The 19,852-nt window shown below is 35.7% G+C and overlaps 1 protein-coding gene across 2 annotated transcripts in view; it reads right to left on the bottom strand.

Annotated features, from left to right (window-relative positions):
* The window catches only part of Dhx40 (DEAH-box helicase 40), a 39,005-nt gene extending 26,302 nt beyond the window's left edge, over window positions 1-12,703 (bottom strand). The window contains exons 1-7 of one of the 2 annotated variants that reach the window (XM_047547365.1): window positions 12,531-12,703; window positions 11,546-11,713; window positions 9,653-9,798; window positions 7,984-8,103; window positions 7,540-7,767; window positions 7,260-7,326; window positions 5,895-6,026 (exon numbers count right to left, since the gene is read on the bottom strand). In XM_047547365.1, the coding sequence (XP_047403321.1) occupies window positions 5,895-6,026; window positions 7,260-7,326; window positions 7,540-7,767; window positions 7,984-8,103; window positions 9,653-9,798; window positions 11,546-11,713; window positions 12,531-12,642 (973 nt within the window). In that variant the 5' untranslated portion in view covers window positions 12,643-12,703. The remainder of the gene's footprint in view (window positions 1-5,894; window positions 6,027-7,259; window positions 7,327-7,539; window positions 7,768-7,983; window positions 8,104-9,652; window positions 9,799-11,545; window positions 11,714-12,530) is intronic. The other variant, XM_047547366.1, reaches the window with a different exon arrangement.
* Window positions 12,704-19,852: the final 7,149 nt, after the last annotated feature.

The raw sequence follows: 19,852 nt of genomic DNA, 5'->3' as shown, positions 1-19,852 counted from the left end.
AGAGACCAAAGAAGAAACGTATTTATGCAGTTGTATGTATGTGTATATGTGAATAAATGGAATATAATGCAGTAAACAAAAATCATAAGGGAAAAAAGATAGTTCTGGTGCAGAACACAGAAATACAACGCTGCTTGGCTCTAACTCTGCCCCACCCCAAAAAGTCATGTGGATGAGTCAAAAATGCCTTGAGGATTCTACCATCATCTGAAAATCAAGCTTATAACACAGAGAAAGGCTTGAAATAAGACACCTGAAAAAGAAGGAAACTGAAAAATAGGAAACAGAGATAATCCAATATAAGAATAATTGGTGTCCCTGAAATAGGAAAATAAACAAATGGAGATATAAACTACATTCAAAGATAAAACATAGAAGAATTTCCTTGAAACAAAGAATTGAATCTGCAGATCAAAAAAGCCAAGTGGAATTGTTCTTCATCATGCTTGAGGTGGTTGATACTTACACAAGTATATATACATTGCCAAAAACCAATGAACTGTACACTTAAAGCAATCACTTTACTGCATGTAAATTATAGCTCAATAATTTTTTAAAATAACCATAGCAAATTCTAGAATATTTTAATATAAAACACACCAAAAAAAATCCTAATTAAAACTTTGAGGATAAAAATAGAAATGTTTAGGCAATCAGAAAAAAAAATCACTTACAAGGAGGGGAAAAAAAATCAGGCTGGCCTCAGACTTCTCCGCAGCAACATTCAATGCCAGAAGACAACTGGACAACGTCTATCAAGTTCTAAGGAAAAGAAAGTGTGACCCAAGAACATAAAGCCCAGCCAAGATGTAATTTTAAGTATAAAGGCAAAAGCCAAACACTTTCAAACATAAAAGAAATTAAAACTAACAAAAAGTACAAGAGCCCTTCTGTTAAAAAAAAAAGTTAACAAAACCTAGCCAATCTAAAATTAACAAAAAAAATAACTGAGGAATGGTAAAAGGACTGATGGTGAACACTAAATACATCCAAAAAATATAAAATTGACTAACAAAAGTCAGAAGGGGAAGATACAGAAGAGTCAAAGTGATTATGACCTCATCTTTCAAATTAGGAAGTCAACAGGTAAGATCTCCAATCAAATATAATCTATAAAGAAGAAAGTTACTCCAACGTCTTAATATTTTTAATCAAAACAATCTTTATAAAATATTTTCATGTGGTAAAGATTTACTTGAAGTCTACCATAAGTAAATTCGGGCAAAAGTAAACACTTTTTAAAAAAGCTACTAGTACTATAATCTCACTTTTGAAAGATATTTCTATCAATTTATCTGCCTATTTAATCCACATATATATGAGCGCACACATACACACACACAAGTACACACAGCTGTCTGAACAATATTTTTCCTATGTTAGTTATTTCTGGACAGAATAATTTGAGGCAATTTCTTTACTTTTACCTTTGTGATTTTGTATACTCCTTGAATTATTTATAATGAAACTGTACCACTTTTTCCTCAACTAATTTTTCTTGAAGAAAATTGGAGTAAATATGCTGAGATACTAACAATGTGTTAATTCTGCAGAGTGGGAAATGGATATTTGGCACTCTCCTACATTTTTAATTTCTGCAAAGATAAAACACCATATAAAACATAATCTTGTGGCCAGGGATGTGGCTCAGCAATAGAGCACTTGCCTAGCATGTGTTATGTACTTGGTTTGATCCTCAGCACCACATAAAAAAATAAATTAAATAAATGTATAGTGTCAATCTAAAACTAAAAAAAATATTTAAAAAAAACATAATCCCATGTGTTTATTAAAAATATAAAACTAAACAATAAGAATATTTAAATATGTAACAAAAAGGCTCAGGGCAATGTACTAGAAAATGTTGTAGTGATAATCAATTATGTTGGTGGGATCTGGGTGATTTAGTCAATTTCCTTACTTTGTGTATTTCATAAAAATAATTATGAATTATATATTTCTTTATAAGACAAAAGAAAAGTTTCCTAGCCTTATTCTCCCATATATTTCTCCTTTCCTTTTCTTCACATAATCTGGAAATACAGGCACTGTCGTATCAGCCTCTACTGAATAAACAACCATTTATCAAATGCAGATTTACCATGTGATCTCAGGATCATAACTTAGTCTCTACCTGTAAAATAAAGAAGTGGGATTATGCAAAAACATATATGTGGGTATATGTGCATTTTTCTAGTGGTTTAGTGTGATTTTCACAACTTTTAAAGAAATCTGAGACACCCCACGCCCAACTCTTCAGGAAAAGCTAAGTACAAAACTAAACAATTACTTTTAGTGCTAAAATCACCTAGTTACATGCAAATATTTGTCATTTACAAAACAACTTCAGTTTTTTACACATTTCAGTTCATACATTTTATACAGCTCGGCTTTCCCTACATGCATGACAAGATTAAAAAACTCCAATAACTTGAACAAAAACAAGGAAGTTAGAAGAGGGAAAAGATGTAAGTGAAACAAGAATAAGGTTCCAGACACTACTGTTTGAAGTAAGACATTTAGAGATGTTGGCAGAAAACAAAAAGACTGGAACTTTGTTTAACCAATGTTTAAGCAGGACATTTTCAACATATGCTCCAGTGTGCTTGCCCTCAAGAAGTTCACAGTTTTATAGAGGGGACATGACGACTCCAACACAAAGTAGACTGTGTTAAGTGTCAGAAAGGTGCAGCAAAGCACACAGAGGTTCAAATGAGGAAGAGATCATCAAAGTTATGAGGAAGGAAAAGTAGGAAAGGTTTTTATGGAGTTGGTTGCACTACTAAAACAAAATAGCAGGATTTCAGTCAGTAAGAGGGGAGAAAAAAATGCACAGGAGGAGTTCTGGTTAAGGAAATAGCAAACACAGAATCACAAAAAAGGTGAGGAGGAAAAAGAAATTAAAAATATCTCCTACAATGAGAGAACAACATCATAAAGGGCCGGACTGGGGTAGTCCAGACCAGGAAGCTGGTTCATATAATCTTGGCAGAAATGCTTCCACAGCACCTCTCCACATATGACAGATGAAAATTTTGGATATAATGTAGGGAAATATTTTAAGATGTCTCTTTAAAACAGGCAGCTACTCTCAAGGCTAGCCTAGGGGGTAAAAGTAAATATAAAGTATCCACCTTATAATTTTTACCTATTCACTAAACCCAACTATGGGTCAATCCCCTTTACTATAGGTCCCAGGCAAGAAATCCTTCTTCTCTTCAAGTGCAAGTATTCTATCCCAAAAGCATAAGAAATGAAGGAAAAAATGTTGTGAAAGTATCTCTTTCCAATACCCAAAGTAGCATCAATAAAGAAAATAAGTACTATGTTTCAATAACCAGACTGAAAAAGCCTAAGATCCCAAGTACTTACCACTCCTTCCCTATTTTATCCAACTCCACTTTACCCATTACTCAGTACCTCATCAGGGCCATATGAATGCCTCTTTGTACCATTATAAACTACTATAATAATTATTATTATGCTCATAATGGATCACGAGTAGCTCACCCTGGGTAGTGTGCTTGGAATCAGAAGGGAAACTAAAATAAACAGAACATTTCCATAATAGCTCCACTCATACCCCGTCACATATCTTTACCATTTATACATGCACACCAACACAGAAAATTACATACACTGGGAAATAAGACTGAAAGAAGGTTGTAGTCATGCTGGAAGAATAATGAATACCAGGTTATTAAGCTGGCAGTAGGAAATGGCTGCAAATACCCAACAGAGGACTGACAAAATCAGAGCTGTGCTTTTAAAAGATTATGCTTACCACTGCAGGTAGGATGGTAAATTAAACCAGGGAATGTCAATAGGTCACATAAACAACTTAGAAAAGCAAACTGAGTATCCCAACTCTAGCAACAAGTGAAAAAAAGAAAAAAAAAAAAGCAAAGGTAAAAGAACACCTATAGGAGATGCCACTTGCTTGGGGTTGCGTGATCTGGGATGATATGATTCACAGACCAGCAAGCTCACTTAAGAGACTCAGGAGGTTTAGAGTGCAAGAATGAGACTGGAAACAGTTCTCAGGTGTCATCCACAGAAGTGACAGGTGAGTCCAACAAATCAACCTCTCCAAAACAGAGGTTGGTAAGAAAACAGTGAGATAAAGATGAAACTTTAAAGAACAGTTACATTTTGGGGAAGAACAAAGTGGGGGCTTGGAAGGGAGCTAGCCAGTCTCAGATAAAGAATAGTCAGGAGAACCAGATAACTAAATATTATCTGGGGGACAACATTTCAAGAAGGATACTATCACTCATATCACAAAATCAAAATCCAAAACAAACAAACAAAAAAAGCCACTAGATTTGAGAAATAGGAGGCCATTCAGCAACCTTTACCAGTATAAAAATCAGATGTCAGGCAATTAAGAAAAGAGGCAATGGCAGATACATAGTATTTTTCAATGTGGCATAAGAAGAATGAAATTATTTACATAGAAGAAAAATATGTATATTTAATTCATAGTTAATAACAAAGCAACCATTGTGATCTTTGAATTAATTACACACTCAATAATGACAAAGTCAGTGGATCAATCTACAGAAAACCTAAGAACCTTAAATATCTAGTAAAAACCCTAATAATTTCCTTGAACATGTAAAGATCTAAAATAGAGATCTGCACTTCAATGTTAATAGGAAGAATCTGATATCACAAAAGAGATTTTCAAAACTATACTGGATCTATGGTTCTTAACTTGACACATATTTTGCGAAACTTTAACATAAAGAGTCATCTACTCAACAACAACAAAAAAATCACCTATTGAACAAAAACAACAATATGGATAAAATATTAAAAACATTTAAATACTAATCCCAATCAAACTCCATCAGGCTAAGATTAAATTCCCTTTAGTTTTACAATTCAAATTCCACAATAAAACTTTTACAAAACAAATTCTAATTCCCACTCAACTATATTCATTATGACCAACAATCAAAACGAAAGTTTACATTTGATCTTTGAATTCATCAAAGAAGAGGATCATTCTTGAAGAGCAAATTAATACATAGCTACTTAAAAGGAAAACAATTCATCGTGTTTAGCCTTAGATAAATTTGGATATAAATGATTTTTAGAAATTCTGGAGTAGTGGCAAATTAAGTTTGACTTATGGTACTATCAAGAAATTACAGTACTCAACTCAAAGAATCCCCACCAATATTTTTGTTCTGCTGTGAAAGGACATAACTATTCTTAAAAAACTAAGGGAAATATCCAAGACTCTTGAAAAAATTAATGTAAACTGGATGTGGGGCACATGGCTATAATCCCAGGGCCTAAGGAGGATGAGGCAGGAGGATTCCAAGTTCAAAGCCAGCTTCAGCAACTTAGTGAGGCCTCTCTCAAAATAAAAAACAAAAAGGGTTGGGCTCAGTGGTAAAGTGCCCCTGGCTTCAATCCCCAGTAACAAAAAGAAAAAAAAGTTAATGTGAAAAAACTTAAAGCAAAAATCACTTCATTCAAGAGACAATGGTTCTATTAATGTTCTGTTACATGCTCTGGGTGTTAAGTTAAAAAGGTGAGATTAGTTTGTGAAATTTATTGACCTAAACATTTAAGATTTGAGTACTTGGGGGCTGGGGTTGTAGCTCAGTGGTAGAGCACTTGCCTAGCACGTGTGAGGAACCGGGTTTGATTCTTAGCACCACATAAAAATAAATAAAATAACGGTCCATGTCCATCTACAGATGGACTAAAAAAAAAAAAAAAAAATATATATATATATATATATATATATGTATATATAGGTACACACACACGCGCACACACACACGTACAAACAAAAATCTGAATACTTTTCTCTATGTATAATTCAATAAAAAATGTTTAAAATACCAGTCATATTTTCTATCCCAATGAGGAATTACCTGTTGTCATAGATCCATAACAAGGCAATATCAACAAGCCATCTAGAGTAGTATCTTGAACGTCATAATCATAATCAACAGATTCCGCCATTTGAAAAAGTAACTCACAACTTTTTTCAATTTCAAATTGGCCTGAAATAGGAGGGAAGAATAACTTCAACAATTGAACAGCAAAATTAATTTAAGGATAAAAATGTCTAGATTAAAATCACTTTCACCTACGAAGATATTTTTTCATCTCTCTTTGATATAAAGGAGATACAGTCTCACAGAATTTGAGGAAGACTCACTAAATTGTTACACACAGGGGAAATTAGTTGCAGAGATACTGAATTCAGGCATATTTCAAAATACTTAAATAACCTCCAAAAGGTAAAGAGACTGTTATGTCTCACTTCTTACATTAGTAAAAGGCAGTGTAGGAGATGAGCAGTGAAACGATTCATCTCTGCTAGTAGGACGGTGCCCCTTAAAAGTTACAGTAGGGGCTGGGGAGACAGCTCAGTCGGTAGAGTACTTGCCTTGTAAGCATAAGGCCCTGGGTTCGATCCCCAGCACCCAAAAAAAAAAAGAAAAGAAAAAAAAGTTACAGTAGTCTTGAGATTTATCTTTTTTTTTTTTTTTTTTTTGGTACAGGGGATTGAACTCAGGGGCGCTTATCCACTGAGACACATCTCCAGACCTTTTTAATATTGTCTTAGAGAAAGGGTCTCACGGAGTTGCTTAGCGCCTCGCTAAATTACTGAGGTTGGCTCTGAAGTGGTGATCCTCCTGCCTCAGCCTCCTGAGCTGCTGGGATTACAGGCATGCACCACCACAACTGGCTTAACTGTTCTATTTTTGACCTCCAAAAAAATGCCACAGGTTAATCTATAATACTCAGATTCTACACCTTATGTACTGTCATCCCATCCATAAAGAAAAAAGGAGTAATGAGACAGCTTTTGAAATAAGTGAATAAATCATTTAGACCCAGGACTATTCAGTCAGTTTATAGCTATATGTAAAATAGACCAAAAAATAATACTTTACCACTTAATTTCTAACTAAAGGATCAATGTGTTTTACATGTATTTACTAATGAACCTGACATTATATGTATCTTTAATCTAAAACTATTCAGATACTCATAAAAAGGTAACCAGTAAGAGCCCAGATATCCCAATAGAGGTAACACTCTACTTTAGTGTCATATTCCTTGCCTATAAATAGCAGACTTTAGTCAGGCACATGGGGCATATGCCTGTAGTCCTGCTACTCAGGGGGCTGAGCCCAGGAGTTCAAGGCCAGTCTGGGCAATACAGAGAGACAACAACAAAACTCCAAAAATAATAGACATTTTTAAACCTGGTATGGAATGCTTACCAGTCAGAAAAACCAAGATGTCTCCAGCCATTTCATTCAAATGGATATCCATGGTCACTTTCACAATCTGAAGGAAAAAATACAACCGTAATATGCTAATGGAAATACAGTCAGTCATTCCCCTACCCCTACCTCCCCTTGCTCCACCAAAAAATTAAATTTGGTTCTCAAAAGTCCTAGGACCCATGAGGGCTTATTATCAAAATAATATAGAACAAATGAATTATGTTACTACACAATGAACTAGAATCACAGACATAAAAATGACACCAAGTAATACCGCTTGAATATACGCAGTATTTTCTCTATCTCGTGGACCAATCAAATTGCAGAATTTCTCTCTGACTGGATAAAGCCTTCCAGGTATATCAAATATTGGACAATTTCCAAAGAATGCAGAGAGCTTGGCTAATTCCATCGTTGCTGACATTACCACCACCTTTAAATGCTCCTTCCTATTAGGAGACTTCTCCTGAAATAGCTTCTTCAATAAACCAAATAAGATATCCTGAAAAGAAAAATAAAGTCTAGTAAGTCACAAGTGTATCTGCCAGCCAGCCTATTTTAAATAGATTACTATCCTAACCAAGAAACTCCTATTTTAGTAGACTAAAATGTAAGAGAAGACAATTCTCTATTTAGTAAAGAGCAACCTCAAACAAACTTCTTGCTAATTAAAAAAACAAACAAACAAAAAAACCTGAAAATATATTACAATACTCACTGTAGTTAGAGTTCTCTCATGGGCTTCATCCAAAATAATGACACTAAATTTGGTAAGATTTGGATCTCCCAGAATATGTTTCAGTAAACATCCATCAGTCATGTATTTGATTGCTGTTTCCTAATGTTCAAACACCAAAGTATATCAACTTATAGCATTACACTACTTCTTCAACTGCATTTTTACCCAAATTGCCCAGACATTAAATGATTGAACCAATCTGATTAAATAAAAATGTACATAAAATAGTCTAGCAAGGACAGTAAATTATTAAACTATGTGACCTATAAAGATAAGGAATTAGGGTGGGTATTCTGGGATAAAGCAACATAAGTAACCATTAAGGAGATACAAAGAAGTCAATGGAAAGTGACAAAACAATGCCCTGGCTTCAGGTAAGTAAGATACCGGGAAATAACAAGGAAACTGGATTCATCTGCTCCCTTAACCACTACTTTAGAGGATTTAGCAGGGAAAGCAGAGAAAATGGTAAATGTATACTTTCCACTCACTCTCTTCTCCCTTGCCCATTCTATTAAAAAAAAAAAAAAAATAGTGTCACTTGACTAACATTAAAACAGGTAAGAATACAGTCCAAAAGCTAGTGATAACAGCACCAACATACAGAAAACAAGGACAAGGGAAAAGGAGGAAAAATCCCTAGGTGTGACCACTAGGAAGGCAAAAACAGTATTTAGGAAAGCCATTTGATAGCCATTTCTACTAGAAACCGTATGTAAATCAGGAATTGTTTTGCATCTGATACAGGACTGAGAAATTCTGAAGGAATGTAAATTGTACCTGTTTATTAAGAAGAAAACAATTTTGAACTTGGTGGCTAACAAACAGAAGATGCTTAATAAATACTAGCTGACAGAGCTAGGGTTATCACTTAGAAATACAGCACTTGCCTAATCTAGCATGCTTGAGATCCTGAGTTCAATCACCAACATCACAAAAATAAATAAAAAAATAAAACTTGCTGACCTTGTTAATTAACTTGTCAGTTTCCACTGAGTTCAAAAATACAAACACACAACACTGAATGAACTTCGAAAACATGATAAGTGAAATAAGCAAGACACAAAGTTCAAAATATTGTGTGATTCTACTTATATGAGGTATCTAGGTGAGACATTCAGAGAGCAGACTAGGTGCTGGGTGGGATGGGAATGGGAAGTTTATCCTTTAATAGAAACAGAGTTCTTGTTTGGGATGAGAAAAAAAGTTCTGAAAATAGTGGTGATGGTTATACAATAGATTGTGAAGTACTTAATGCCACTGAATTGTACAACTGAAAATGGTTAAAATAATAAACTTTGTCATACACACTTTACTACAATAAAATTTAAAAAAAAAAAAAAAAAAATATATATATATATATATAACCAACATGTCAAGGAACCTTAGGACCAAAAAGGAGAGAGAGGAGAATCCTAAGAAAAATAAACCTGTCACTTAAAAACTAATTAAGGAGGGAGAAAATGGGATAAATATCACACTGCAGAGGTAAAACATTAACAAGGGACAATCAAAAATTAATTCTAATCTGAGGCTTGGTTTCTTTAAAAATATATATGGAATTTTGAGGTTAAAAATCTTTCAGAATGTTTTATACTCTTTCTATAAATTTACAGTACTTAAACAAATAGCAACAAAACTTTTATACCTTAGAGCTGCAATCATCAAAACGAACTTGGTATCCTACTTTGGATCCCAAAGTGCATTTCATTTCTTCAGCAACCCTCTGAGCAACTGATATGGCAGCTACTTTTCGTGGCTGAGTCACACCAATCATACCATGCTGTGAAAACCCTATCAAAATCAGAGGTGAAAAACACAATGTTAGTAATTACTTCTACCTACCAGAGCTAAGCCAATAAATACAAACCACTTTAATATACTCAAAAGAGAATTACATGAATAACACGCCTACTATGTAAATTTAAGTATTAATTAAAAATAAGAATTCATATTCATAACTAGTCTAACTATATATATATTTTTAATTAGGTTTGAGGGATTTTTGTTTTCTTGTTTCCTATCTAAAGACTTACGCTAAAAAGCCAAGAATTTTAAAACCTAAAAATCTGCAAAATTCCAAATACTTCCTAAAATAAATCTACCTTTTCCACAGAAGTGAAACTGGATTTAAATCTATTACTGGATTTAAAGATTCTTCTAGGCTTTTTCTAACATTTAAAATCTCTGGAAATGGAGATACATCTTAAAATTGATGGTTTTTTTTTTTTCCTTCTCAATAATATATAAAATAGTGGTGTGTCTTAAGAGATGGAATGCTAGATTTGCTGCATTAGAATAGTTAACCTAAATTTTTATTTTTTGCTAGGTGTGGTGGGGACACCTGTAATCCCAGCAACTCATGGAGGCTGAGTAAGGAGGATACAAGTTTGAGGTCAGTCTCAGAAAGTGACCTTCAGCAACTTAGCAAGACCCTGTCTCAAAACATAAAAAGGCTGCTGGGCATGATGCTGCATTCCTGTAATCCCAGCAGCTTAGGAGGCTGAGGTAGGAAGACTGTGAGTTCGAAGATAGTCTAAGCAACAGCAAGGCACTAAGCAAATCAGTGAGACCCTGTGTCTAAGTAAAATACAAAATAGGGCTGGGGATGTGGCTCAGTGGTCAAGTGCCCCTGAGTTCAATCCTGGTACTCCCCCAAAAATAAAATAAAATAAAAAGGCTGTGCCCAGCAACACCAAATTCATCCTATCTGAAAACAGCTCTCCAGCATGAGCTCTCTATAAATAACACATAACACCTTGAACTTCACTTCAAATAAGATCAGTGCAGTCACCTATGTGGACCATTTAGTATTTTAGTATTATTTCAGTATATCAGCAAAATAACTGTTGGAAAAGTGAAAAGTTGCTCAAAGAGAAAATAAAAAATTCCAATCATTTTCTTAAAAAAAAAAAAAAAAAAAAAAAGAAATAGGCAACGTGTAGGTTGGGGAGTATAGTTTGGTGGTAGAAAACCCCTGGTTTCAATCCCCAGTTCTGTCAAAAAAGAAAAAGAATTTTAATTTTTATGTGAATCATATTCTATATAATTTTGCTCTTTACCAATCTTATATAAAAAGTTTTTTCATACAGAACAGAGAGACATTTTATGGGTAATTTGTTAGTTGATTTGGTGTTGTCTGAGTCAGGGGACAGCTATTTACCTGATTATGCTCTGAAAAAAGGACCAAGAAACATTAATGTCAGCAACAGATATCAATAAATTCCTTTGCCCTCAAAAACAGTTCAATCCCCATTAGTTAATAGCCTATTGCAAGACAATATTCTTCTACAGGAGAAAATTAACATCTACTTGTCATTCTACTATGATTATTATGGTAATTAAAAATGGAAAAATTTGTCATCCCAACTAATTACTGAATCTGAAATAAGACTATAAAAGAGGAGATACAGGGAGATTGTGCCAGAGAGAAGTGGGACTGTAAAACAAGTAATGGGCATTTATGCAATACAGAAGTCCTATTTGCCTGAAAGAGGCAATTTTTTTTTAAACTTCCAGTATTAGCCTAGAATTAAATTACCTGCTTCATATAGATATTTTGGGAGTTGAGTTGTTTTACCACTTCCTGTATTTCCAGTAACAATAAGGAATGAATTGTCCCTCACAGCTTGAATAAGTTTTTTTCTTTGTTTCTGAATAGGAAAAGTTGGAGTAGTTCCTCCCTCTTGTGATGTGCATCCTTTCTCTTCTGTAATAACAGAAAAACAATTGTGCAATTTGAAGATACCTCTGACAACGTCTCAGAATTGAAAAGAGAAAGGCAATAGAATTCGAGAACCAGAAGGGATGGATCCAAGACTTTTCAGTTAAATCACCTATGTACGATTCATAAGTGAAGTTTTATAAGCCCGGAATAACTTTTTAATAAAATCTAACAACTTCAGCATATGTTAAGGCATTAACTCAAAGTACTTGACAAAGTAGTTCTAGCACAAGGCAATGTAGGTGCATGCATACCTACACAGAAGCACAAAATTCCAATTTTATTAAACAATAGACCCCAAACTGGAACGCAGCAGAAAACTCTCCGCTTAATTAGAAGCCACCTGTGTTTGCTTCTGATTCATGGTTCAAGTTAGGTCCCTGTTCAGAGTGACTGATATCCCAGAAGGCCAAGTGGTGGGTAACCATGGAAACTGGCTCCTGGAAACTGGCTCCCTTCATACCGTACCCAAAGGCAGGCTGGCGGCCCGACGAAGGGGGTGGGGGAGGATGAATGGGTAGAGAACAAAGGCTTTATGAGCCCGTTTAAACAGAAGAACGCGTTTCGGCTTTGGGGTTCACTTTTTGGTCCCCAATGAGGTTTTCACCCAACTTGAGTATGGGACCGCCCCCCTCTAAGCCAAAGTGCTCACTGGACGCAAAGTTCGCCTCGGGCTTGCAGGACCAGGAGAACGCCGCAGCTTCCTCCCCTACTCTTCTCTACCTGCCCAAGGCATACTTTTATCCCCAAAACCCCCGTGCCGTAACTCCCGCTAGCTTCCGTAGCGTCCCGCGGACCGCACCTCTATCAGCGATGGAAACAGCAGAGGGCCGCTCTTCCTGGAGCTCTCTTGACCGCTCACCCTCCTCCAGCCGCCTTGGCGCCCTGCCCGCGACGGCGGGAAACCGGGACATAGACCTGGCCCGGAGCGGAGGTGAGCACGTCCACTGATCTGGGGAGATGGGAGGGGAAAGGCGAAGACGCGGCCTGATGACGTGGAGGTGTTTACTTCCGCGCGTGCGACTCGAGGTGAGGGGAGGGGGAGCGTCTCGATGACGTGGCGCGCAGCTAAAAGCTCCCAGACCTACGCGCCCGGCACTAGCCGAGGCGCACCCTCGTGGGTTTCCCGCCAGTTGCCACGCGCCTTCGGCCTGGGGTCGCGAAAGCGTCCTTGAAGCACTAGAGGCTGGTTCCTAGTTTTCCTCTTGTGAACCAAAGGACGAAAGGACACCGCCTTTCTTCTCCAAGGTGATCACGCGCAGCCTGTTCTGTCTGCCTTCACACACCTGACTTGTTGTGACCCTTTGCCGGGAACTGGAGCCATCCTACAGTATGGCCTTCAGCAGCTCATGCTCATAGTTCTGGATCTGAAGTGACCAGTTCAGAATGCACAGTTACTGAGTTGCCGGGCTGAACTTCTCATTGTTTCCAAAGTTTACTTCTCCCCATGCTGTTTCATTTTCTTTATAGAACCCTACATGTAACTTGTTTGCATATTTTCCCTTCCCTCCGTCTAGATGCTAAAACCCTATAAGAGCCAGAACTTTGGAACAGGATTGTACACTCAGCAGCCAGCACAGTGACTCAAGATGGGCAATCGACATTTGTTCAATTCGCTGGATAGATGATTGATCTTCTTAGGAGTTGATCTTAATTTTAATAGATGTACATTCATTGGAAACCACTGTAACTGATGAGAACCTGCCAATTTTGTAGTAATGTCAACTGTAACAAAATCAACACAATATGAAAATGATTGTTTCTTAGACTTTTCCATTGTTCCTGCTGTCCTAATTAACCAAAACTCATTGCCAAAGAAGTCAACTCAACGGAGAACAGTGGTGCAAGCCTATAATCCCAGCGACTGGGGAGACTTAAGCAAGAGGATCACAAGTTTGAGGCAGGCCTGGGTTTATCAAGATCCCGTCTCAAGATGATGATGATGATGATGGGGATGTACTCGGTGTTAGAGTGCCCCAGAGTTGAATCCTCAGCACACACACACAGAAAAAAGTGGAGTCACTGGTGGCAGCCCCTTGGCAACTCAAAGCTGATGGTGAATCATCAACCCCTCTCTGAACAGGTTTCAAAAGATGTACTACAAGGTTATTGGAGTCCAGGACTTTGCTGTGATCTAATTTGTACTTATACCAACTCGTTTAAAATGGAACTGATCAACAACTACTAAGATGTAGTTTTAACAGATATGAATGACATATCTGTTAGAAATCTGATAGAAGTAGAACATCTTCAGTTTTAAACTCTCATCCATTAAGGGCATGTCCCAACCTTCTGGATCCTGTTATGAATTCAAAATATTAGAAATCAGGTAAACAAACAAAAAAGCAAAAATACAGTACAGACAAAGGAAGGTATTGGTGACTTCAATAGGCAAGTATTTCAGTACAAGGCCACTTATATCACTAACATAATAGAATCACTTTCTTAAGAAAATGTGCAGAATCACCAGGCATGGTGGCACACACCTGTAATCCCAACCACTTGGAGGCTGAGGCTGAAGGATTGCAAGTTCAAAGCCAGCCCCAGCAATTTAGCAAGGCCCTAAGCAACTTAGTGAGACACTGTCTCAAAATTTTTAAATAAATAAAGAGGGCTGGGGGTGTAGCTCAGTGGTAAAGAGATTCCCCCCCACCCCAAAAAAGAGCAGAATCATTTCGGACTTAAAATGGTTACCATTTACTAAGCAATGGCTAGTCAAATGTTCAGTGTATTTTCCTTTATTCTTCACAAAAATTTAAAAGAGGTAAATTGTTAGAATCTCTAATTTTCACACATTAAGAAACAAGTTCAGAAACTTGTCCATCATGACAAAGCAAAGAGTTAAGGAGACCTGGATTCAAAATCACATCAGTAACCACTATATGCAATGAAAGATGGAATTATCTAGATTTTGGTACCTAAATAATGTATTTTCTTCAAGTGTTTTTAATTATAAAACTGACCTCATTCTTGTGTGAGAACCACCTAAAAAGAATATCCCAAGTAAAACATATAAGCCAAGAAGGAAGGAAAATAAATGAAAAACCCAAATGGAGTTTAACATTGTTCTTTTTACAACAAAGAACATTCAAAACATGTTACCATTAATAACCAGGTGCTTGGGGCTAATCCAAATTGAAAGATTAACGATTATTTCCTGCCCAATGAGTTTACAAATTACAATGGCAAACAAGACACAAATAAAGAGTAAAAATAGACAATATATGGGTTGAATTTGGAAAGAAAGGTCAATATCCCCAACAACGTTGAATCTCTTGTTATCTTTGGATCACAAGAAAAATCTGAAAGAAGTGATATTTAAAGAAGTGTGAGGAATATGAATTGCACCCTGCTGCTATTGCTTCATGAGAAGTCTTTCAAAATGTTCTTGAATCCAAGTAACCTGTTTCTGAGCATCCAAAAGAAACAGGCAGAAGGCTCAATATTAAAGATTTACAAAAATGGAATAGACTTGTTAAGTCATCTTCAGGAAAGAAAGAAAAGTATGGGACCATTGTCATGGTGGTTAAAAGTAGTATGTGGTGCAAAGAAGAAAATTATCAAAGATATCACTACCACAACAACAACCAAAAAATTAAAGACACTAGACAGATGGTGATATGCAGAAACTTAATAATAACAGAACCTAATTGCTCACAAGAAAGAGTAAGCTATGGTATCAAAATATACGGATTTTTTGGGGGGTGGGTTCTGGGGATTGAACCCAGGAGTACTTTATCACTGAACTACATCCCCAACCCTTTTCATTTTAAATTTATTTATATACTTTTTAAATATCTTTGTTGAGACAGGCCCTCACTAAGTTACTTAGAATCTTGTTAAGTTGCAGAGACTGGTCTTTGAAATCCTCCTGTCTTAGCCTGCAGAGTCACTGGGATTGCAGGTGTGCTCATGCACCTGGCAAAGTATATGAATTTTTTTTAACTCATTAATTTGACAAAAAAAAAAGTTGTTTTGGTAAAGAGAAGCAGACAGAAGCCAGATTGTAAGTGAATGAAAAAAAGAATTAGAGAGCAAAATGTACTTAATACATTTGGAGATGTCTGATTAGAATTAGTGAAGGTTAATGAAAGGGAGAGAAAAGAATATCTGGAAGAAGATATGACTGCTACAGCATGTATCTGATGATTAAGAAAAGACTTGGTCAATGAAATTATTGGGATACAATTAAAAGATGCATTTAGGGGAATTGAAATAAGAGCACTGATGAAAGAAATAGCAAGTTTACATTTTGAAAAGAGAAGCCATATTGAAACAAAACTTTTTTAGTCAAGATTTGTATTATAAATTTGCATCTGTGGGAAATTTGTTACCCAAAATATGAATCTGATTTGACTGGGCATGGTGGCACATGCCTATAATCCCAATGACTCAGGAGACTGAATGAGGAGGATTGCAAGCTCAAGGCCAGTCTCAGCAACTTAGCAAGACCCTATCTCAAAATAAAATATAAAATGGGCTGTGGTGTAGCTCAGTGGTAAAGTACACACATACACACACACACACGCAAATCTGTTTTTTTTTCCTCTGTATATTCTTCACCTTTTCCTAACTTACTAATAAACCAATAAACCTTTCTTCCTCCTCAACCCTCACCAAAGCAGAAATAAATATTCAAGGATACTGCTGAGTAGAGGATCATTCTAGAGTCTCCTGTGCTTGTTAACAATCTGTTTACTTCCTCTCTGTGATAGATAAATCTGAGTCTTAGAAGAAGGCACAGAGGGGAGGATATAATGAGAGAGGATGAATTGACAGGAGGGATAAAAAGTCCTCAAGATGGCAAGAGAAAGAATTGTTTTGTTAGAAAATTCTAATGGAAGGGACTCAAGAAAATATGCCAACCTCAATTATAGAACTCCTCCCCTTTAGAAATAAGTAAAACCAAAACCCTACAACCAGCTTGTCATTGAGCAGTCCTGTATATATGTAGATCTCTAGAGAGAGAAGGAGAGGTGAGCTTATACATTATAGAGGAAATGTAAGCATAAAAAAAATCACTGAAAACCAGATGGAACTAGACAGAAAAAAAAAAAACTGGGAACTTTGCAATGAGCCAGGTAGTAGTGGATTGCATGCCTTTGTTAACATATTCTGTTAATTTGTATGTTATTAGCAACTTGAGTATTTGGAGGAAAATAATTACATGGTGAGATCATAGAACTGGGAGATATTTCCCACCTTTCTGTGCAAAAGATACCATTATCAATCACACTTTCTTCTCTTCTAAATCTTACATTTTATATGTCCAGATATTAATATTTGAGTATCTCAGAGCCAATCACCAAGCAGACAAATCATGATGTTATTGAGAGGTTAATAGAAATCGAGATCCTTTCATCATTATTCATTAAAATTAACACTTTACATGTATGCATATAATGTTGGGTAAATGTGTGCAATTCTCATTAATCTACTGGCAAATAAAGCCTCTTCCAAATGAAAGCTCCAGGTTTACTCTAGCTTCATATTTATTCACTCATTTATTTATTCAACAAATATTAAAATGTACACTTATATGTACCCTTTTTAGTAGCCATACAGGGGCATAAAAATATGTGTGATCCATACAAGGTCATTACCTTCAATGAGATTACATGCAATGAAGGAGATAAAATATTTCGAGGAGGAAAAAGGTAGCTGGAATGATCAGGGAAATCTTCTTGGAGTTAGTGGCATTTGAACTGAGCTTTGAAAGTTGGGAAGATTCCAGAAAATTGTTAGGGAAAGCTTCTAGACAAATTTCACAAAAGGCATGGTGGTGCACACCTATAATCCCAGCCAACTCGGTAGGCTGAGGCAGGAGGATTTTGAGTTCAAAGCCAGACTCAGCCACTCAACGAGGCCCTAAGCAACTCAGTGAGATCTATCTCTAAATAAAACACAGAAAAGGGTTGGTGATGTGGCTCCGTGGTTGAGTGCCCCTGAGTTCAATCCCTGGTACCAAAACAAAAAGTGCTAATAGATGGAGATATTATTAAGAGTTATCAAGAAATATTCAAAATTAATATTCTAGCTCTAACTCTGGTCTCTGTAAATCTTTCAGTTGCCTGAAGGTGGCAAGCTGGGTTTATATGAGAAACTTCAGCATCAACATTATTTGAAAGAAAAATGAAACGGTGCTATTTCTCTGAAAGAAAAAAAAAAAAAAACTTTCATTGATAATTCATAAAATCAAAAAGTGAAAAATATAGCAATATAAGTAATCATTTAAATATTATACATATCTATTATTACAGCATGGTAGATTTTATATTACAAGTGCTTTTCATTTTAATATTTAAAATTTTATTGTCTATTGATTTCTCAGTTATGACACAATTTTTTCATAGGAGAAGAAGAAGCTTACACTTGTATTACTATTAAAATTTGTAATTAGCATTGTGAAAAATCTTTTAAGGGTTGGTCAAATTTATGAGGCATCATTTCCAAATGATAACCTTTTAATGTATTGTTTAATGAGTTTTATGAATTTTGACAAGTGCATATGTGTATGTAACAACAACCATATTTAAAATATGAAACTATTGCATCACCCTAACAAATTCCCATGTGTCCCTTTGTGGTCAACCCATTCCTTCACCTCCAGGTCCTGGAAACCATGGATTTATTTTGTAAGTTTGCCTCTTCCAAAATGTCATATGAATGCAATCATACATATGGTATGTAATCTTTTGTCACCTGTCTTTTTCCATTCAGTATAATTGCTTTGAGATTAATTCATGTTGTAGCATATCAATAGTTTAATCCTTTTTATTGAGTAATGTTCTATTGTATGGATGTGCCACAATTTATTCATCAATTCATTAGTTGAGAGACTTTTATGTTGTTTTCAGTTTTTGGTAGTTATGCATAAAGTCACCATAAACATTCACACAAAGGTTTCTGAATATAAGTAAGTTTTCATTTCCCTTGAGTAACTACCCTCGCAGTGGAATTAGTGCATGGAATGATAAATGCATGTTTATAAGAAACTGCCAAACTGTTTTTTGTGACTGGACCACAAAAAGTGGCTGAACCTTTTTGCACTTCTACTAATCATGTGTGAAACTCCCAATTGTTCTGCAACCTTACTAGGACTTGGGATTGTCAATTTGTTTATTTCTTTCTTTTAGCCATTCTGATAGGTAATAGTAGCATCTCATTATAGTTTCAATTTGTGACAATGGTAGGAATTTTTTATGTATTTGTTTATAGTCCATTTGTATCTTGGCTCTTATATCTCTCAATTTATTTCATTTAGCAGTGTCAGGTTTCTGAGGCATTTTCAAATAATACTATCTATCTCCATACTGCCTAATATTATACAATTATAAACTGTTGAGAGTGTGACTTCCTTCGTAGAGATAAGGAAACTGAGATTATAAGACCCTCAATGTCTTGCCAAGGTCAAATAGAGCAAAGTCTAGGGTATAGCCTTCCAAGTTTCTAAGCCATTGTACTTTCCAACTGTTTGTGTCCTTCCTATTGAATGTGCCACTAACTTTATTCTATATATTAAATACAGATAATCGCTCCAATAGTAGGCTTTTATCTAAAATTTTATTTTCAGTGTTTTTCCTTTAAGTACCTGAAGTTCAACAAAGCAAAATTAGACCCAGTTCTTTTTTCCCCATATATTTTATTGGTGCAATATAGTTGTACATAATGGTGAGATTTGTTGTTACATATTTGTACTTGCACACAATATAACAATATAGTTTGGCCAGTATCATTACCCAGTATTTCCCCTTTCCCTCCCCTAAGGTCAATTCTTACAGAATACCTCTTTTGTCTAGTTTTACCCAGTGCCACTGTGTTTAGAAATCTCATCACAAAGTAAACACACACACACACACACACACACACACACACACAAAGGAAACAATCTAGACAGGGATAACTATAATGCTGAGATTTGAGTTAGTAATTCTAGGACTTTGCACATATGCATGGTTTTTACTCTGTATATCAAATTACCTACATATCTTTTCATTAAACAGAAAATTCATCTTTTTTCTCTTACTACATGGGCCTTCCAGCAACCAGTAGGTTAAATACAGATGATCCAGTCTCACCTGATGCAACAAAAATGTAGATATTCATACTACAGTATAAGAAAAA

This window comes from Sciurus carolinensis, chromosome 3 (genome assembly GCF_902686445.1).
Source record: "Sciurus carolinensis chromosome 3, mSciCar1.2, whole genome shotgun sequence".
Lineage (NCBI taxonomy): Eukaryota > Metazoa > Chordata > Mammalia > Rodentia > Sciuridae > Sciurus > Sciurus carolinensis.
Note: the sequence above shows the minus strand (reverse complement) of the source record. Positions and strands in the feature narration are given on the sequence as shown.